The sequence below is a fragment of the Diorhabda carinulata genome, chromosome 2 (genome assembly GCF_026250575.1).
Source record: "Diorhabda carinulata isolate Delta chromosome 2, icDioCari1.1, whole genome shotgun sequence".
NCBI classification, from domain to species: Eukaryota; Metazoa; Arthropoda; class Insecta; order Coleoptera; family Chrysomelidae; genus Diorhabda; species Diorhabda carinulata.
Window position 1 is genome coordinate 18,070,509 of NC_079461.1, and position 18,707 is coordinate 18,089,215.

The following is an 18,707-nucleotide window of genomic DNA, read 5'->3' on the forward strand; positions in this document are numbered from 1 at the left end:
TGCCAGAACAACCGGCTTGGTCTAACTTCACGAAATTAATCCTGTAGCAAAGTGCGACCACGATTGAATTCAGAAAACCAAAAAAAAAACGTGTTTTGTTGGTTTTCCGTATTGAAGGGCGCACTGCTGGTGGTTTAATCCGGGTCGAAAATCATAGAAAATCATCGCACGAAACTGTTGAGGATTCAATTCTATTTTTTGGTCAAGATTCAAATATCTGTAAACAATTCAAATAACACTTCGTTTAACAACACGCTCTGAATACATTCACCATTAAAAATTTTAAACTTTCTGATTACATCTTAAAACTTGAGTAACCACCGTCGTAATCCGTAGATTGGTCAAACTATACTGTCAATATATTCTATAATATATCTATCATCTGTTGAAGTTTTCTTCGATTTCGTAAAAAAACTATTTTGTAGTTTGTAGTAAATTTTACCTTCATTTGGTGAACTTTGGAATTTCAACGCTGTACCACGTGGATAATCTTTTTCATAGTTTTTATGGATGATCAGAGAATATTTGCTCTCTTAAGAAAAGCATCTGTAGCTTTATAAACATTCTTTGAGTTCCGGAAGTTCACGGAAACTGCCACATTGTACTAAATTTAACGATTGCGAAAACAGTCCAAAACCTGTTATTAGTTTTAATTGGTGATCACATATCTGTCTTCAACTTTGAGGTTTAATTCAGGATTGTGGATGTGAGTGTTATTATATTTTCAATGCAATAACTGCAATTGTTTAAACTATTATATTGGGATTAATATTATCAAATCTTCAACTAAAACATTAACTTGTGTTTGCGACTTATCATATACTAGATGATATTAAACGTCTGCTTTTACGATATAAGAAGAAATCCATTTAGTTCATTCATTGGAAAAAATGGAAATAAAAAAGAAAGAGAATCAAATCAATGAAATATTTGACCCAGTGGCGTCTATAATCGAGTTAACACTGTACAGCGTAATATCTGAAGGCACTTTGTGATGAAACAGCGTGTAAGTGGCTCTAATTAAATCACTTTAAGGAGTAGTGCTAATCAGAACAGACTTTACAACTAATGGAAAGGAGATGTAACACTAGTAATTTCCTCTACCTATTCGATGTCTATCAGGACTTCGTAAAGTTGATAACCACAATAAAAACTTATTTATTCGATTTATAATCCACTATTCGCATTCTTGGCAAGTTGCAAGGTGTGATGAAGATCACAAGCTGCTTTATCATTGAATTATAACATTTCAATGTTATTATAAATAAATGGAAGTAGAGCCATCTTTATATTGAAGTCCAGAATCGTAAAATTAAATAGCACTGACGAATATTTGGAAATTTGTTGGAATCAAACAAATAATAAGTAAATGCAACACATGAAATTTAAATGGTGATATGTATCTGTATTTCTTAAGAATCATTTATTCGAGATATTAGAATATTTAACGCTAAACGAGCGAAGATCTCTAATTTTTATGAACGATGGAGCTCTACCGCACTTTGATAGAAGGTGTCGTAATTGGTTGAGTAGCCATTTTCCGAAACTATGTATTGGTAGAGGTGCAGAAGCTCCGATTCATTGGCCTTCTCGGTCATGCGATTTTAATCCTTTGGATAACACAGTTTGGTCGTATCTTGAGGAAAAAAATTGTGCTACACACGTAAATTCACCTCAAGAATTGAAAGACAGAATTTAACGTTATTTCAATGACCTCTTAGCTGACTTCCAACAGTTTAGATGACCAATGGATTCGTGAAAACGGAGGACATTTTGAACACCTACTGTAATTGAATTTTATTTTATGTTATTAACCTTTTTTTGAACTTTCATCTCGTGATGTTTTGTTTAATCAATACATTTATCATTATTTCATCCCAGCATCGGTTATTACTTCATAAGTTTCAAATCAAAATATTTCAAAAATGGTAGACAGTATAGAATTTTAACAAGAGGGTACCTTTTTGATTTAAAATTGAAGCAAGAACATTTCAATGAATGCGAAAATATATTGATATATAACATCTTTAGTTAGATGTTGGAAACTTTTCACACAAGTCTCTTATACTTTTTGCTATATCTTTATTTACTAACGCAGTTTTAAGTTTTTCATCGTATTGATTTTTTCTTAATTTATTATAAAAATATTCAAATGTATCTTTTATGTAAACAGCAGCGTCACAATCTCCACAATGATCCTTATATATGATTATATATATTTTAGAATAAATATTTTATTTTATATTTATTTTATTTTATGTACCTTCTGGTATATGTCTTTTATTTTATATTGAATATCTGCAATTACATATAGTTAGCTGATGAATTCCTACATTCTCTAGCGTATATACTATTTTTTTTTGTCGAACAATTATATATCTATATTATAATTATATATCTTTGGAATATTTTGATTTTTCGACAAAATTATTTTTTCAATATCTGTGCATAAAAATTAAGGATTTATTTATATATTTTTTTTCTTGAGGTTCATTCTATATATTGTATAGGAAATGGAAGTTATATTGAAGTGAAACAGATCACTTGGATCAAATCGATTTGTTCCAATTTTGGTACTCACAATATATATGTAATACGTCTAATGAACAGTTTCTAAAAGTGGTTCGACTAAGGAAGACAGAATGATAACATTTACACTATCCTCCGGGATTTCAGCTCCGTTCTGCGCATTCTCAAGCATGCACAGTATAGATGAAGTGTCTGCAACTAAAGAGAAAATGAATATTTTTTCCCGTACCAACTGTTCATATAGAAGTATTACATATATGAAATATTAATTGAAGAGAGAGAGAGAGTGAGACTACTTACTTATAGTTGACAAAAACATTATAACAAAGCCTGCGAACATGGGAATACTGTAGCCAATTCTGGAAAAAAAAATTTAAATAATATAATATATAATGTGCAGGGAAAAACGAGAATTGTAGGAAATATCTGCAAATTTGAAACTCAATACACATAAATCGAAATAACCAATCAAATTTATTCGAGCACAACTCTGCAGTATTATTCCATGGAGTTATCAAATTGCTTGATAAAAAATATTTGTTTTCGATGTGTAAGTACTTTTGGCTCTATCTTTTCAAAAAATGCTCAGTTACATTACAAAGTGATAATCCTATCTCTCAGAATCTTCTTCTCTCTAGAATTATTTCCCTGTTTACACTTTTGGCTCTATTTTTTCAAAATATGCTCAGCTACATTTAAAGTGTTGTTCCGATCCCTCATAATATTTTTTTCTCTATAATTATTCCTCTGTGTACACTTTGGGCTCCATCTTTTTAAAATATGCTCAGTTACATAAAAAGTGATAATCCCATCTTTTAGAATATTCTGTTCTCTAGAATTATCTCTCTGTGTACACTTTTAGCTCCATCTTGCCAAAATATACTCAGATACATTCAAAGTGATAATCCCATCTCTCAGAATCTTCTTTTCTCTAGAATTATCTCTCTGTGTACACTTTTCGCTCCATCTTTTGAAAATTTACTCAGTTACATCGAAAGTAATAATCTCATATTTCAGTATCTTCTTTTGTCTATAATTATTTATTTGTTTACACTTTTGGCTCCAACTTTTCAAAATATGCTCAGTTACATTCAAAGTGATAATCTCATCTCCAAGAATCTTCTTTTCTCTTGAATTATATCTCTGTGTACACTTTTGACTCCATTTTCTCAAAATATGCTCATCCACATCAAAAGTAATAAACCCTTATTTCAGAATCTTCTTTTCTCTAGAATAATTTCTCTGTTTACACTGTTGCCTCCATCTTTTCAAAATATGCTCAATTAATTAAAAGTGATAATCTCATCTTTCCCTATATTTTTTTCTCTAGAATTATTTCTCTGTTTACACTTTTGGCTCTATCATTTCAAAATATGCTCAGTTACATCAAAAATGATAATCCCATCTTTCAGAATCTTCTTTTCTCTAGAATTATTTCTCTGTGTACACTTTTGGCTCAATCGTCTCAAAATATCCTCAGTTCCACACAAAGTGATAATCCTAGCTCTCAGAATCTTCTCTTCTCTAGAATTATACCTCTGTGTACACTTTTGAGTCCATCTTCTCAAAATTTACTCAGTTACATCAAAAGTAATAATGCCATATTTCAGAATCTTCTTTTCTCTAGAATAATTCCTCTGTTTACACTTTTGGCTCCATCTTCTCAAAATATACTCAGCCACATAAAAAGTGATAGTCTCATCTATCAGAATCTTCTTTTTTCTATAATCACTTCTCTGTGTAGACTTTTGGCTCCATTTTTTCAATATATACTCAGTCACATCAAAAGTAATAATCCCATCTCCAGAATCTTCTTTTCTCTAGAATTATTTCTCTGTTTACACTTTTGGCTCTATCTATTCAAAATATGCTCAGTCACATTAAAAGCGATAATCCCATCTTTCAAAATCTGCTTTTTTCTAGATTTATTTCTCTGTGTACACTTTTGGCTTCATCTTGCCAAAATATACTCAGTTACATTCAAAGTGATAATCTCATCTCTCAGAATCTTCTCTCTCTAGAATTATTTCTCTATTTATACTTTTGGCTCCATCTTTCCAAAATATGCTCAGTTACATTAAAGACGATTATCCCATCTTTCAAAATCTGCTTTGTTCTAGAATTATTTCTCTGTGTACACTTTTGGCTTCATCTTTTTAAAATATACTCAGTTACATTCAAAGTGATAATCTCATCTCTCAGAATCTTCTCTCTCTAGAATTATTTCTCTATTTATACTTTTGGCCCCATCTTTCCAAAATATGCTCAGTTACATTAAAGACGATTATCCCATCTTTCAAAATCTGCTTTTTTCTAGAATTATTTCTCTGTGTACACTTTTGGCTTCATCTTGCCAAAATATACTCAGTTACATTCAAAGTGATAATCTCATCTCTCAGAATCTTCTCTCTCTAGAATTATTTCTCTATTTATACTTTTGGCTCCATCTTTCCAAATTATGCTCAGTTACATTAAAGACGATTATCCCATCTCTCAGAATCTTCTTTTCTTTAGAATTATTTCTCTTTGTACACTTTTTGCTCCATCTTCTCAAAATATGCTCGGTTACATTAAAAGTGATGATCCTATCTTTCGGAATCTCCTTTCCCCTGGAATTATTTTGGTGTGTACACTTTTGGCTCTATCTTTTCAAAATTTACTCTGTTACATTAAAAGTAATAATATCATCTTACAGAATCTTCTTTCCCGTCGAGTTATTTCGCTGTGTACACTTTTGTATACTACAGGAAAGGCTTCAAACCAGATTCTTATCTCCCATTACCCTTGATTCTCGAATGAGTGGGAACTAAAACTAAATGAATTCATTACTCTTGTCGAATTCATTGAATGTTTCACAGTACTCTTCGATCAGTTTATTGTCAAGAGTATAAAATGCCTCAAGTTTAAAGATATCAATGATCATTGTTAGCGATTTTGATAAAAGTAGAATTTTGATCTATAAAGATATAGCTTTCTAGCCTTGTTAACTGAAACAGTCGTGCGTGTGGAGACGGTAAAGGAACGCGCATAAGATCAACTGATCAACCAAAGAGTACTGCTGAGCATCAGAATAAGCGATTCATGCAATTAATTCCTCGAGATCACGTGTCAAATTAGTAAACAATTATTTGGAAGTAAATATGTTATTAAGCGTACCCTTAATTGAAATTCGGGCCATTGTACCTTCACGATTAATATCTCTGCACTGCAAACCACTGTCATCAGCGTTTAAGCTTGTGCAGAGAACGGTAGAAAAGTGGATTTATCGACGAATAGCTGATTAGGCTGTTCAGACGTCGTAGAAGGATAAGACATCACCATGGGCAACGACGTCATGTTGAGTTTACTGTTATGTTTCCTCGAGACCGTATGATTTCTGGGTATCCTAAAAACCACTCTACAGATTTATTCAAATGAGCATCTAGTAAATTGGCGTCCAAAAGACCTTTTTGAAGGAGATAACACACTTTCACATATTGCTGTAGAATTTTATCAAGAAACTGTCGTTAATAATATTTTGCCGTGATTAACCTGGTCACTCCACTTCAGTGTTTGTATATACATCCCCGAAATATTTTTCGCAGGTTTTTTATGAAATTGTTCCTAGTTGTACTGTTTCCTTCGTAAAACGATTCATTGCTTTTAAAAATGTCCAAATACCTTGTTGTGGTCCATACATATTCGCCTGTAGGTCAGTACTGAACGTTTTTAGCTTTTCATCAAATTTATCGATTTACTTGTTGGACTTTGTCGTTTTGCCTCTATTGCAGATTTTCTAACACCAATTTTTGGTTTATCCCATTACAAGCCAAGGAAAGTGTGTAGTATGTAGTCGCTTATGGTTAATTCTATTATCGTAGAAATTGGATTTATGTTGTTCTTAATAAGAAAAGTATATATTATTGATTTGCATTTCGTTATGTGCCAGTATTCCTTTTTATTTTATCGTCGCTATATGTTTGATTTATTATCCTCATTTCCTGCATCAAGTCTATTAGTAATATCATTTTTTCTTTAGAAAAGCACGACAAATTTGCATGTTTTTTTCTAAATGTTTTACCTACTGTTTCTCGGGGAACACTTGAACATTTTTCTAATCTCATCTATGAAAATGGAAAATTGATCAAACTCAGCCACAAACATTCATAGCGACTTCTAAACGATGTTTGTCAGACGTAATGGTCTAAAAAATTATCTTGTAGGTAAGGTCAAACTTTCTCCCCAATTCACTTCCAAATATCCCAGACTACTTGTAAACAGAATTAAGAGTGACTCCATTATCGCACATAGTTTTTGTACATTTCATGGAGTTTCCTTGGCATGGTTATTTCAATTTTAATTTTGGATCTTTCATTTAATCAACATATGGGTGTGTTTTTTAACAGATGTGAGCTCGCTGGATGTTCGACTTGTTTACCTCAATTTATTAAACATACTATACTAGTTATTTTGACCTATAGTATGAAATAAATGATTGAAACTTAATGGTAAAAGGAAGTATGTTTTATATTACCTGTGAGTTAGAGGTCCAACGAAAGGGTTAGCCAATAACTGCACGAATGCCTTCGAGGCAAACATTATTCCCACTTGAACAGTTTCTTGAACTAAATCTTTGTGTCTTAACCGTTTCTCCTCTTCTTCTGGGCTTAATGTGGAAAAGTTATCTGAAAATGCGAATAAAACATGTAATGTATATTTGATATTGGTATAGGGCTCGGTTTTGAGTTGAGTCTTGAAGAAGTGAATGGACATGAAGCAATTGAGATCATTTAGTTGATTTTCAGCGAACCAAATATTAAAGGCTATTCACGAAGTTCTATTGTTCATTCATCAGAATATGAAACTATTAGATACGTAGGACCTCAAATTTCCATAGCAGAACGAAGGGCAGGTGGATTTTAGAGATGTAATTTGAAGATGATTCAAGTGAAGGAAGTCTTAAAAGTGCGTCAAAACTAAAAAAGAAAGAATTCCATTATGTAAGATAGTCGATCAACTAAGATATACTTGTATTAGAGAATGGACTGGGATAAGAGGAACAGCACAGTTATTTAAACTAGCTCAAGATAGAGAGATCACCAATGTCAAGGGGACTTGATACGGCGTGCTAAGAAGAAGAAGAAGAAGCCGCTGATTTGGATAAATCAATTCACCTCGACAACAGCTTTTGGTTGCCCAGATCCAAAACCACGAAGAATTTTATAATTATGAATTCTACTTACAATTTTCAATATTTGATACTGTAGTCGATGAATGGCTTCCACTTTGATTATATATCTCGCAGGGACAAGGAGGATAAGTTGTAGTTGTCGTTGCTAAAGTTGCTCTCACTGGTCCAAGTGGTGCTTCAGGGTGGTTGATGTCGTATAAGAACTCGGGTATAATGGGAACTGCAAAAAATGTATATTCATTAGTCATATGTTATACTAATTGAGTTGAAAGTTTGTTAACAATGAACTTTTCATAGAGAAGTGATACAAAATATAAAATTTCAGAATAAAACTGTTTATCAAGCAGGATATTATAAAATACTGGAAAAACATGGGAAAACTTATTTTCATATCGTAAATAAATTGATTTTTTTGAATAAATCTGAAACTGTCGAAATATTTGGATAATAAAGCATAATAATATGTTCAGATCGACTACTACCAGGAAGTTTGTTTCAGTTTATTCCAACAATTGTTCAATTTTATTAAACCATTCAAAGAATAATTAAATTCCGTGGATACCTCTTCATTTCCCTCAAATCGCTGTCCCTTAAGCTATCTTTTGAGCTAAGTTTTGGAACAGAGAGTAATCAGGGGAGACTACATGGCAGATGAGGTAATACATTGAACGCAGCTCGGCTAACTTTCTGCAGCATGCGTTCGATTTCTCATGATGGAACCGAAGTCTGTTCTTCGACAAGAGTGATCTTTTTCTTGAATTTGGCATCAAAACCTGTCAGGAAATCAGTACAATATTGGCTTGATATCGTTCTCCTAAATCCCAAAATACTATGGTTTTGACCTTATTGGCGCAAAAAAGGTTTTTGATTCTCTGGGTAGACGTTGGATTAATGTTTTTACTGTGGTAGAATAGTGTACAGGTTCCTTCACAACGAGCTGACTCAATATTTATATCGAAAAGTACTGGGATCAGTGTTCTGAAAATTTGCTTGCATGGGTTTTCCGAAATGCTCGTTTCAGCTTAAATAATTTAAGTTCTCTGAAACTTGACTTCGTTATTTCAAACAGAATGCTCTGGTTTTTATTGAATTTTTAGAATCTACGCGGAATTTCAATATAACTTCATAAAAGGCATAGTATGCCTAAAGTCCACCATTTTTTAATTATTTCATATTTTCGGAATTTTTAGGCAAATGCAGACCTCCACTAAAAAAAGTTCTAAGTAAAATTTCTGCGAGTTTATGTGAGTCAGGTCTAATATTTTTGGGATTTGGACAAATAACAGCTTTCAAAATTTGTGAAAATTCACCAAACATTGCAATTTTGTATGAAACAATATAGGATGCCTCAGCTGCATTTTCATTAACAGTTTGCGATGCGTGGCGCATGAATATTTTTGATTTTAACAATTGTTCTCACTTTCGTTCAAAAAAATTCACCTTTTTGTCCTTGTATTCTGGATGCAAAGTTTGAAAATGGCGAAGCAGTTTGGCAGGATACATGGAGCTGTTCGGTAAAATTTTATTACATAGAACACATTGAGGGTGATTGTTGTCTACTTCCATGAAACCAAAAGCTATATGATTTTTATCATATCGACTTGTTTTGTGCGTTGTGCATGGCTCATTTGAATGGAGCTCTTTGATATATTTACTTTTATGGCTACCTGGCTTATCGACTTCAAATGACTTGGAGGGTTCAGGCGTTGGATCTATTGGTGCCTCCAAAGTCGTTGTACGCTGTTTTTGCATTTTCCTGTTTGTAACCAATGGTCCATTGCAGATAATTAAACTTTTACGAATAAGTAAGTAATATATATATATATATATATATATATATATATATATATATATATATATATATATATATAGTATGGGGTATGTAAGAAATATGATATTTCATAGACCATCTATATACGGACTATTGTGATTCAGGCTCGATGGCAGTGTTTCCAAGCACGTGGAGAGTTACCGTTTTTTTGCTGTTGTTTACAAAGTATTTTATACCAAAAATTGGATCAAAAACTTCAAATATTCCATTAGAAGCTATAGATAGTGTAACAACTTGAAGAAAATGTGATTAATTCCATTTATTCTGACATTGCTGGCATTGCAGATATCGAGCGATCGCATCAATCGGTGATAGACATTGCTGTGAAAACAGCTGGAAGGAGTATTAGCGGAAAATCATGATAACGGTCATTTCATTTCATGTCAATACTTGTTTCAATCCCGTAAATGAAGAAGGTTTCAAGGTTGGAAATCCATGTTCGAATAATATGTGCAGTTTTTGCACTAGAAACAGAAACATGGATATGGCAAGAAAAGCTGCTCATGATGGATTACAGCTATAGACAAAACGAATGAAAGTAATATCAGTGAGCACCCATCCAAAACCTAAAATCGGATCAACTCTAAGAATTCTCCTTCCAGACGTTGATTGAGGCAGAGAAGATGCTAGGTCAGTTTTAGCTGTGGTATTGAAAGCCACAGTTTTACCGCTTGAGAACAGAACAAGTAGTGATTTTAAAATACTGTAGGCGTTCAGAATTTAGTACGTGCCCTGCCAACATTTTGAAAATTTGAAAAAGTGTCCAAAGACATCGAAATCCCTCTTAGATCGGTGGCTACTGCTCAATCGACAGGACATGGGCAAGGTTTTAAAAAATGTATTTGTAAGGGTAAATGTCAATCAAAGAAATATGCTTGTCGAAAATGTTATATATTATGTAATTCTAAATGCCATAATAACTTAAGTTGTACAAGAAATAAAAAAAATTAAATGTGCTGATTTGTATATGTTTTATATACTAGTATAACTCATTTCTATAATAAATAAATAAAAAAATTGTGTTTGAATATCTTAGAAATATACATATGGCATAGGTGCAGCTGGGCCGTATATAAATAGACTATAGTCTATTTCAGAAAGGTATAGAGCAATAAAATGGGTAAATCCGTCCATTTCCGCTCAATTTCGGTGTCGGCCATAGGTGTAGGTCTTGAAATAGTATTGTTCGTAATATTAAAACCAAGTAATTGTGTAAGAGATTTAGGAATTAGGAAGTATGTTTTCTGGCCTGAAGTATCAATATCGAAATTTTTTGTAGGGATTACTTAGGTAGTAAATTATACAGTTAAGTTTTGGGTTTGACAGTTACCGTTACCGTTCTATTAGTGCCTCTGCCTAATTCCAACCCTCTTTCAGATTCGGCTTTCCTTTTTACGAGTATCCTACCGGCACGCCTTTGACACACTATTTTCGGTGTTTGTCAATTGATAACAATAGGCTAAACTCATAAATTGACCCCAACCCGGGTGGTACTACCTGCACTTGATAAAAAGAACGAATTCTATGAAAGTGGCTTAAATATTTGTTGGGTCACTCTGTGGTCCCTTTGCATACCAAATGAGATTTTATTACTCCATAGAGACAAGCTTTTTACACATATAGACTAATATCCTCAGTCCTTTTCTATACGAACTAGTCCTTTTATTTATGGTCTATTTTCCATGAACCGTCTGTAACATATAAACAGTCAAACCAAGGCAGACTAAGTGCTTTTATCTGCGACTGTTATTGGTTAATGTCATCGGACCATTGCCATTTCAAGATATACGCAAGGTAGATAGGCGAAGACGACAATCATTATGGTCATTATGCTTGCTGAATCAGCATTAAGGCGGGTTTACACGTTACGATAAATCGTAACAACTTGTCTGAACGATAAGTCGTTGCATGCAAGTCGGTGTGTGTAAACCGCAAGTCGTTACGACTTGTCTGAGTTGGAGCCAGGTTGGAAGGTTGATGCAAATTTCCACAAACTTCTCGGGTTTGCAACGACAAGTCGGAGGGCTTCATCGACAAGTCGGAACGTGTAAACGGTGACTCCGTCAAATCGGTCACCTCAGTTGTATTTTTGGAGCGAAGTACCTCAGTTCTGCCGTTGTGAAGCCATCTAGACAGTGTAGTAAATTTTGTATTTTCTGGTTTTGAGTGAAAGTTTTTGTTGTTAATCAGTTTTTATTATAAGTTTGCTTCGGTGAAATGTCGGACCTACGTCAAGCCTCTCGGGAGTTCCTGTTAGAGTTCATTGAATTGTACCGAAACTCTACATGCTTGTGGCAAACCAAAAGCAAGGATTATTCTGACAGAAACAAGAAGGACTTAGCCTACGCCGAGTTAGTGAAAAAATATCAAGAGATCGACCCAAAAGCAGACAGATCTACAGTTGTAAAAAAAATCAACTCATTTAGAACAGTATATAAAAGGGAACAAAACAAAATAAACAACTCCCTGAAATCCGGAGCAGGTAGTGATGAAGTTTATAAACCAAATCTGTGGTATTTCGATCATCTCCATTTCTTGAATGACGTCGAACCAGCAAGGATTTCCAAAAACACATTCGATGAAACCGAAGAAGGAAACATAAATGAGGTTAGTAAACCCATTATTTAATATTTAATACTTAAGTAAAGAAGTAATAAGGTTTACCCATTTGAACCAGGGTCTAGGGTCTTTTTTGTAAGTTTATTACAGGGAATGTTAACATGATTTAGGATGTAATATAAGGAAATAACAAAATATAATAGTAATTTCGTTATACATATAATGTGCAAAATGTATAATTTACTTTTAACAAAGTACTTGTTATTCTAGCAGTTTATAAATTAAAATCTAAGTGAAAAGTCAATATCTAAATACATTTATTATGCAATTTTGGTCCTTTGCAAGTCTGTTACACATCCAAAGCAAATTCGTCCTGCCATGGCACTGATCCCTCACCATTAAAATAGGTACAAAATTCATTTTGAACTTTTTTGGCTTCTTCCAAAGTTTTGCCCCCAGAACGTCGTTGTAAGTGATGCATCTTTTCTGCATCACATCGTAAACCTTTTACTGTAACACCCTCGCTGGTATTTTCTCGATCAAAAACATCAGGAGGCGCATATGTTGCAGACTGTTTACGTAAAAAGTTATGTAAAGCACAACACGCCAGAACGACCCATTCAATGTTATCCACATCCATATTAATTGCAGTATATAGAACACGGAATCGAGATGCTAAAATACCAAATGTATTTTCTATTACCCGGCGAGCTCTGGACAAGCGATAATTATAAATTCTTCTGTTATTAGTTAGTGTTGCTCGACTAAATGGCTTTAGTAAACGATTTGTCGTTCAATTTGTCGTAGGGTGTAAACCCGCCATTAAACTGCACAGGAAGGATCATTGCATTGCTATTGCGAATTTACCCATCAGTCATTTCGGTATAAGCTCACCGAATTGAAGTGCATATGATTTATTCAACACAGATATGAATCTAGAACTACAGTACAATACTGTAGAAATGGCAGGCATTGTTAGTAGCAATGTTCCACTACTAAATGATGAACAAAAAATTATTTACGACCGTATTATGCTGACAGTTTCGGCAGGACAAGGAGTATTTTTTTTTGGATGCACCAGGTGGAAATGTCAATACGTTCCTTATTTCGCTACTTTTTACCGCGATACGATCACAAAATGGCGTCGCATTGGCCGTTGCATCTTTTGGCATTGCAGCAACTTTATTATATGGAGGCAGATCAAATTATTCAGCATTTAAGCTGCCATTAGTCATTCAAAGAAATTCAGATGCAGTGTGCAACATAAAAAACAATCGTCTATGGCCACATTTGAAATTATTATCTGGGATAAATGCATTATGACTCACAAACATTCGCATGAGTCATTGGATAGGAAATTAAAGGACATAAAAAACAACGATAAACTATTTGGCGGCACTTTGTTACTCCTTTTAGGTGATTTTAGACAAACACTTCCCATTATTCCACGTTGAACGTATGCTGATTGCTTGAAATCATCGAGACTGTAGCGTAATGTTGAAAAAGCACAACTGACAGTGAACTTGCGCGTTCAAATGCTTCTGGATCCATCCGCCGAAACTTCCTCTAAACAACTGTTAGATATTGGCGATGGGAAAGTTGCTGTACATGAAAATACTGGTTGCACCAAATTACAGACGGACTTCTGCACAATTATCGACTCGCAAAATAATCTTATCGATAACATATTTCCCGATGTACACATACAATATTAAAGTGGCTGACAGAGAGAGCGATTTTGGCAGCACAAAATGTGAACGTCAATGGGTAAAATTTAAAGATAGAACAGTTGTTGCCTGGTGTCATACTAATCTATCGATACATTTTGCGATACCAACGAAAGTGTGAACTATCCAATTGATTTTTTGAATTCATTGGATTTTCCAGGTATGCCACCACACCATTTACAATTGAAGGTTGGATCTCCGATCATTCTGCTTCGTAACTTGAGCCCACCATGGCTGTGTAATGGCACATGATTAGTCATTAAAGAGATAATAAAAAACGTTATTGAACTCATAATTTTGAATGGAGAGTTTCAAGCCGAAAATGTGTTGTTGCTACGAATCCCTATGATTTCTACAGATGTGCCAATTAAATTCAAACGCATTCAATTTCCAATTAGATTGGCATTCGCTATGACGATCAATAAGGCACAAGGCCAGACATTGTCTGTATGTGGCTTAGATTTGGAAACACCATGCTTTTCCACGGACAATTATATGTGACATGTTCTCGCGTGGGAAAACCATTCAGTTTGTTTGTGTTGGCTAAAGACGGATTAATCAAGAATATTTTACATTTCATTGAGAGATTATTTTACCTTTCATTATCTACGACGCTTTCGATTACGAGTACATTCCTACTTACTTATATAGTAAGTTAGTTATTTGTATTGAACTAGAAAAATATTTCATAGATATAATTTATATGGTAACAAAGTTTGCCGGGTTAGCAAGAAGAAATTAAACTCTCATCAACAAATTATAAAAGTTTGATTTTCATGATTAGGAGTTTGTTCGGTTAATCATTTTGCATATACGAAGCGCACAAATACTTTGTTTATAATGGCCTTTTGGTATTTGCATCAAGAGAAAAAAAAGTGATTATCATAAAAAACTGAATTCGCTGCACTATATTTGGAATTCTCTCAAGAAAAATTAGTGCCAGGGTAATTTGTTACTTAGCCTCAATCCTTTGAACTTATTTATGAAGAGTTACTTGAGAAACAAAAACCAAACGGGCATTTGTTGATGAGTTGAAAGCACGAATAAGAGAAAAGTAAAAACTAATTTTATCTGAAGCTATTAGGAATGTGCAAATATAATTTCATTTGTTTAAAATACTGTTAGAGTATTTGTAATTTTTTGAAGCTACGGAGAAAAAATAAAATGGAAATATGAATTTGTTTATAACAAATTGTTTATAAAATAAACAACGAAAATTCAAGTGAAAAAATTTTTTTTTCATTATAATATTGAGAATTGTGAATGATGATTTAAAAAAAAATTATTCCTTAATAAATAATTTGAATGGTGGATAAATGATAAAAACAGTTATAAACAATTAAAATTTTTTGTTAAAAATCATAATTTCACTGAGACTATAAAATGAGAAAGAAAATATTTTTTTAAAAATATTTAACCCTACTATTTGTTTATAAAAAAATTTTAAACAATAAACGTTAAACTTTTTTTAGCTAAGCTACTATATTAATATAAAAACAGCCAAAATTACAAATTCAAGAAAAAAATTTTTTTATAACATTAGGCCGATTTTTCCATTTTTGATAAATTTAAAAAATCATTATGAACAAAAGAAAAAACTTTTGTAAACTTTTGCAACAGAATCAAGTTAATTAACAATTACATAACTTTAACAAAAATCGAACTGAAAACTTTTTTTTGTAGGACTAGATTCCTTTAAGTGGCGAGATGAAACTATAATTTATTCATATTTTCAAATTAATATTGAATTATTTTGTAATGCATGCTTTGCTTGGCAGCTGCCGCTAGGCACCGAAACGACCGCGCGGAGCACAATTTTCAACGTTAAATTGAAATGATAAATAATGGAGCTACAACTTCGGAAAACAAGACATTTTTACTAAAATTTCCTCCTCTTTTAGGATCTTTTTTCAAATTTCATTTATCTTTTATATTTTTGAGAATATAGCTAAAAAGCGGAGACTCTTCGTTTTTTGTTTATAACAAATGAAATTTTTAATGGTGGATAAATTCAAAAATTCCTCATTCTCAGAATCAAATTCTGAATCCAATTCACTAATCACCATATTTTTAAGAGACTCGTAACTATTTTTGACTGAAACCTCACTTCTCGACTAGACTATTGATAGAGATAACAGAATTAAATTAAATGATTACCTGGTTAGGTCTCAACTTAATCAATCAATGTATTTATATTTAAAAATTTAGAGCATGAACTTCTTTATTTCTTCTTATTCTTCTTTATTTTTCGTGTCCTTTTCACTTGGTTATAGTTTTTCGTTTGCTTTCATCTTCTTCCAACTTTAACTAAGTACTCAAGTAGTTTTTGTGACAGCTGACAACGTCGCGACGAACCCATTTTAAGAGGTGTTAAATGGGGATGGAAACGGGAAATTGAATATAGTGGATGCGTACTTGACCTTGGGCAGGTGCCCACCAACAACAACTCATTGTAGTACGTCTTCAGTCGTGAAGAGTCGTTTTCGCTTAATTCACGTACAGAGTTATTTTGATACCTGAATTGGGTGTGTGAATTGGCAGCCGTATTAAGAAAAGTGGAGGTCAAACAGTTTTTACACTCAATGAGGAAAAAGCATTTATAAGGACAGCAAAATGCTGTGAAGAGTGGACTTACGATACTTGGCAAAAAACTAATTAGGTCGTAATATCAGCAAGTTTAAATCAAATATACCTGGGATAGATGGGGCCCGTTCTTTGTTAGAAAGACATGAAGAAGAGATAAGTCAAAGAGTGTCTGTAACCTGTTTAACTATGATTAAACAAATATGCAAGACGACCTTGGCAAGCAAAAAATGTCGTGTCGAACCAAATATCCAGATCGGATATGCAACTTTACCAAAACATCAATATCAATTATGATGTGCGGTTCAGTACTATTGCCTCCTCACGTCATCTACAAGGCAGAGAAAAGGCAGCAATGGATAGAATTGGGTCCAAAAAGAGAGCTTTGTTGCCAGGATTGGTGTTGTAGTTCAGGTTCTCGTTATAATCGTACCCATGGTTGGATGGATACCCAGACTTTCACCGATTGGTTTGAGTCGATATTCTTACCTCACGCGAAACGTTTGCCAAATTACAAAGTGATGTTGGGTGATAACCTCTCGACCCATTTCACGGACACTGTCTTAAAACAATGCCAAGAAAATGACATTGCTTTTGTTTGCCTTCTAAAAAATTCGACACACCTCACCCAATCTCTTGATGGATTTTTCCGCCCAAGTCCAAAATGACTTGGAGGACGTTGTTATTGAATTGGAAGAAAACCCATTCACAACAAACTTCTATTGACACAAAAAATGTTCCCATTTACTGGCTTCCACACTTCATGAAATTGGAAAATGCTATAAAAAAAGATCTGATAGCTTCATTTAAAACGCCAGGAATTGTACTTTTTGATCCCGAACGAGTCTTACTGATGGCTCTGTGAATAACATTCTTGTGAATTACTTGCATCAGCAACGTTTTACAGCAGGATCATCAAAAAGGAATATTAAAAGACAACTGTGCAGCCTGGCAAAAACTTTACAGCAAGTACTGATACAGATTCTAGTGATTCAAATGTAGATGATCCATTAACCAATGACAACTCCGACAAAGAACCACTGAAAGATGAGAGTGGTGACGTGCGAGTAGAGTATTTCGAACCAGAAGACAATGAAGTTGCGGCAGGAATTTGTATTGTTTAAGATTTACGGGGAATCAGAAAAAAACTATCTATTGGTACAGAGCTATTATACAGCAGGTGAGATTGAATGAAGAAGGAAGAAAGGAAATTGACTTATTGGGGATGAAGTCTTTGGACACATTCAAAAATATTTTTGCAGTTGAAGAGGGTAACGAATTCATGTTAGATGTGTTAGCAATTTTACCAAATCCGAAAATAAAACAACTTCATAGTACTGACAAGTACTTCTTCAAAAATTAATTGACGTTTTATAGATGAATTAGCAATTTCCAATTAGATTTATAAGTTCAGTTTTCTTTCGAAATACAGGAGAAACAGTTTTTTATAAGTTTGTGTATTTTCATTTTTATAATGTAATAAAAGGTTTCATAACATTCATGAATCTTAATTTGGGGAACTGAACAATTTCCCCCCGACAGTATAAACAGCTATAACTTGACGTAGAGCAGTGTGGTTGGGATTGGTCATCTATGGTCTAGCCTGCTTGCATCCTGTGCAATATAGAGTGTGTGAACAATATCACCCCAAGACGTGTATGACATTTTTCACAACTTTTTATCTGTATCATTTTTATATTTCAATGTTCGTGATATTTTACAATTTTATTCCTATCAACATCTACTAGATTCCACATCTTCTGTAGCCTATTTTTTCTAATAACGAGCGCGAGCGCTGAATATAAAATACTAACTCATTTTTTATCAACTCCACCCCAAATGACGGTACAGTATAATCCCCAATGGTACGAAAATACAACGCTTCTGCTTTCGTTTTATTATTACTAACAAATACACTCATACATTTTTAAAATAGTAGTCACTATCGTTAGTGTGAGTCCATATATTTTCTAGATGTGTTTACTGCAATCTGTTGATTCAAGTTCATGTTTAATTCAATAAAACAGACCATTTAACACCACAGATAACAGTTCGAATTGGTTTGAATTTATTGGAATAAATGCATAATATAAATAATCCATTTAAGTATAAAAATATAAAAATGATCAGTGACTGAGAAAATATATGATTTTGTTAACGAACAAAAATACTTTCTTCAATAAGAAAATCGGAGAAAACAATTTGGGAATATTCATTAACTGCTACATTAACCCTCGGAAGACCAGCTATCTGTATAGATTGTATGAAGTAGTGAAATATTATGTATAAATAACAAAACGTCAAATGA

General features: G+C 33.3%; 1 protein-coding gene across 1 annotated transcript in view; it reads right to left on the reverse strand.

Annotated features, from left to right (window-relative positions):
• Nucleotides 1-18,707, reverse strand: part of LOC130903099 (synaptic vesicular amine transporter) — a 163,372-nt gene that overhangs the window by 31,707 nt on the left and 112,958 nt on the right. The window contains exons 3-5 of the mRNA XM_057815361.1: nt 7,752-7,919; nt 7,043-7,193; nt 2,830-2,888 (exon numbers count right to left, since the gene is read on the reverse strand). Of these exons, the coding sequence (XP_057671344.1) occupies nt 2,830-2,888; nt 7,043-7,193; nt 7,752-7,919 (378 nt within the window). The remainder of the gene's footprint in view (nt 1-2,829; nt 2,889-7,042; nt 7,194-7,751; nt 7,920-18,707) is intronic.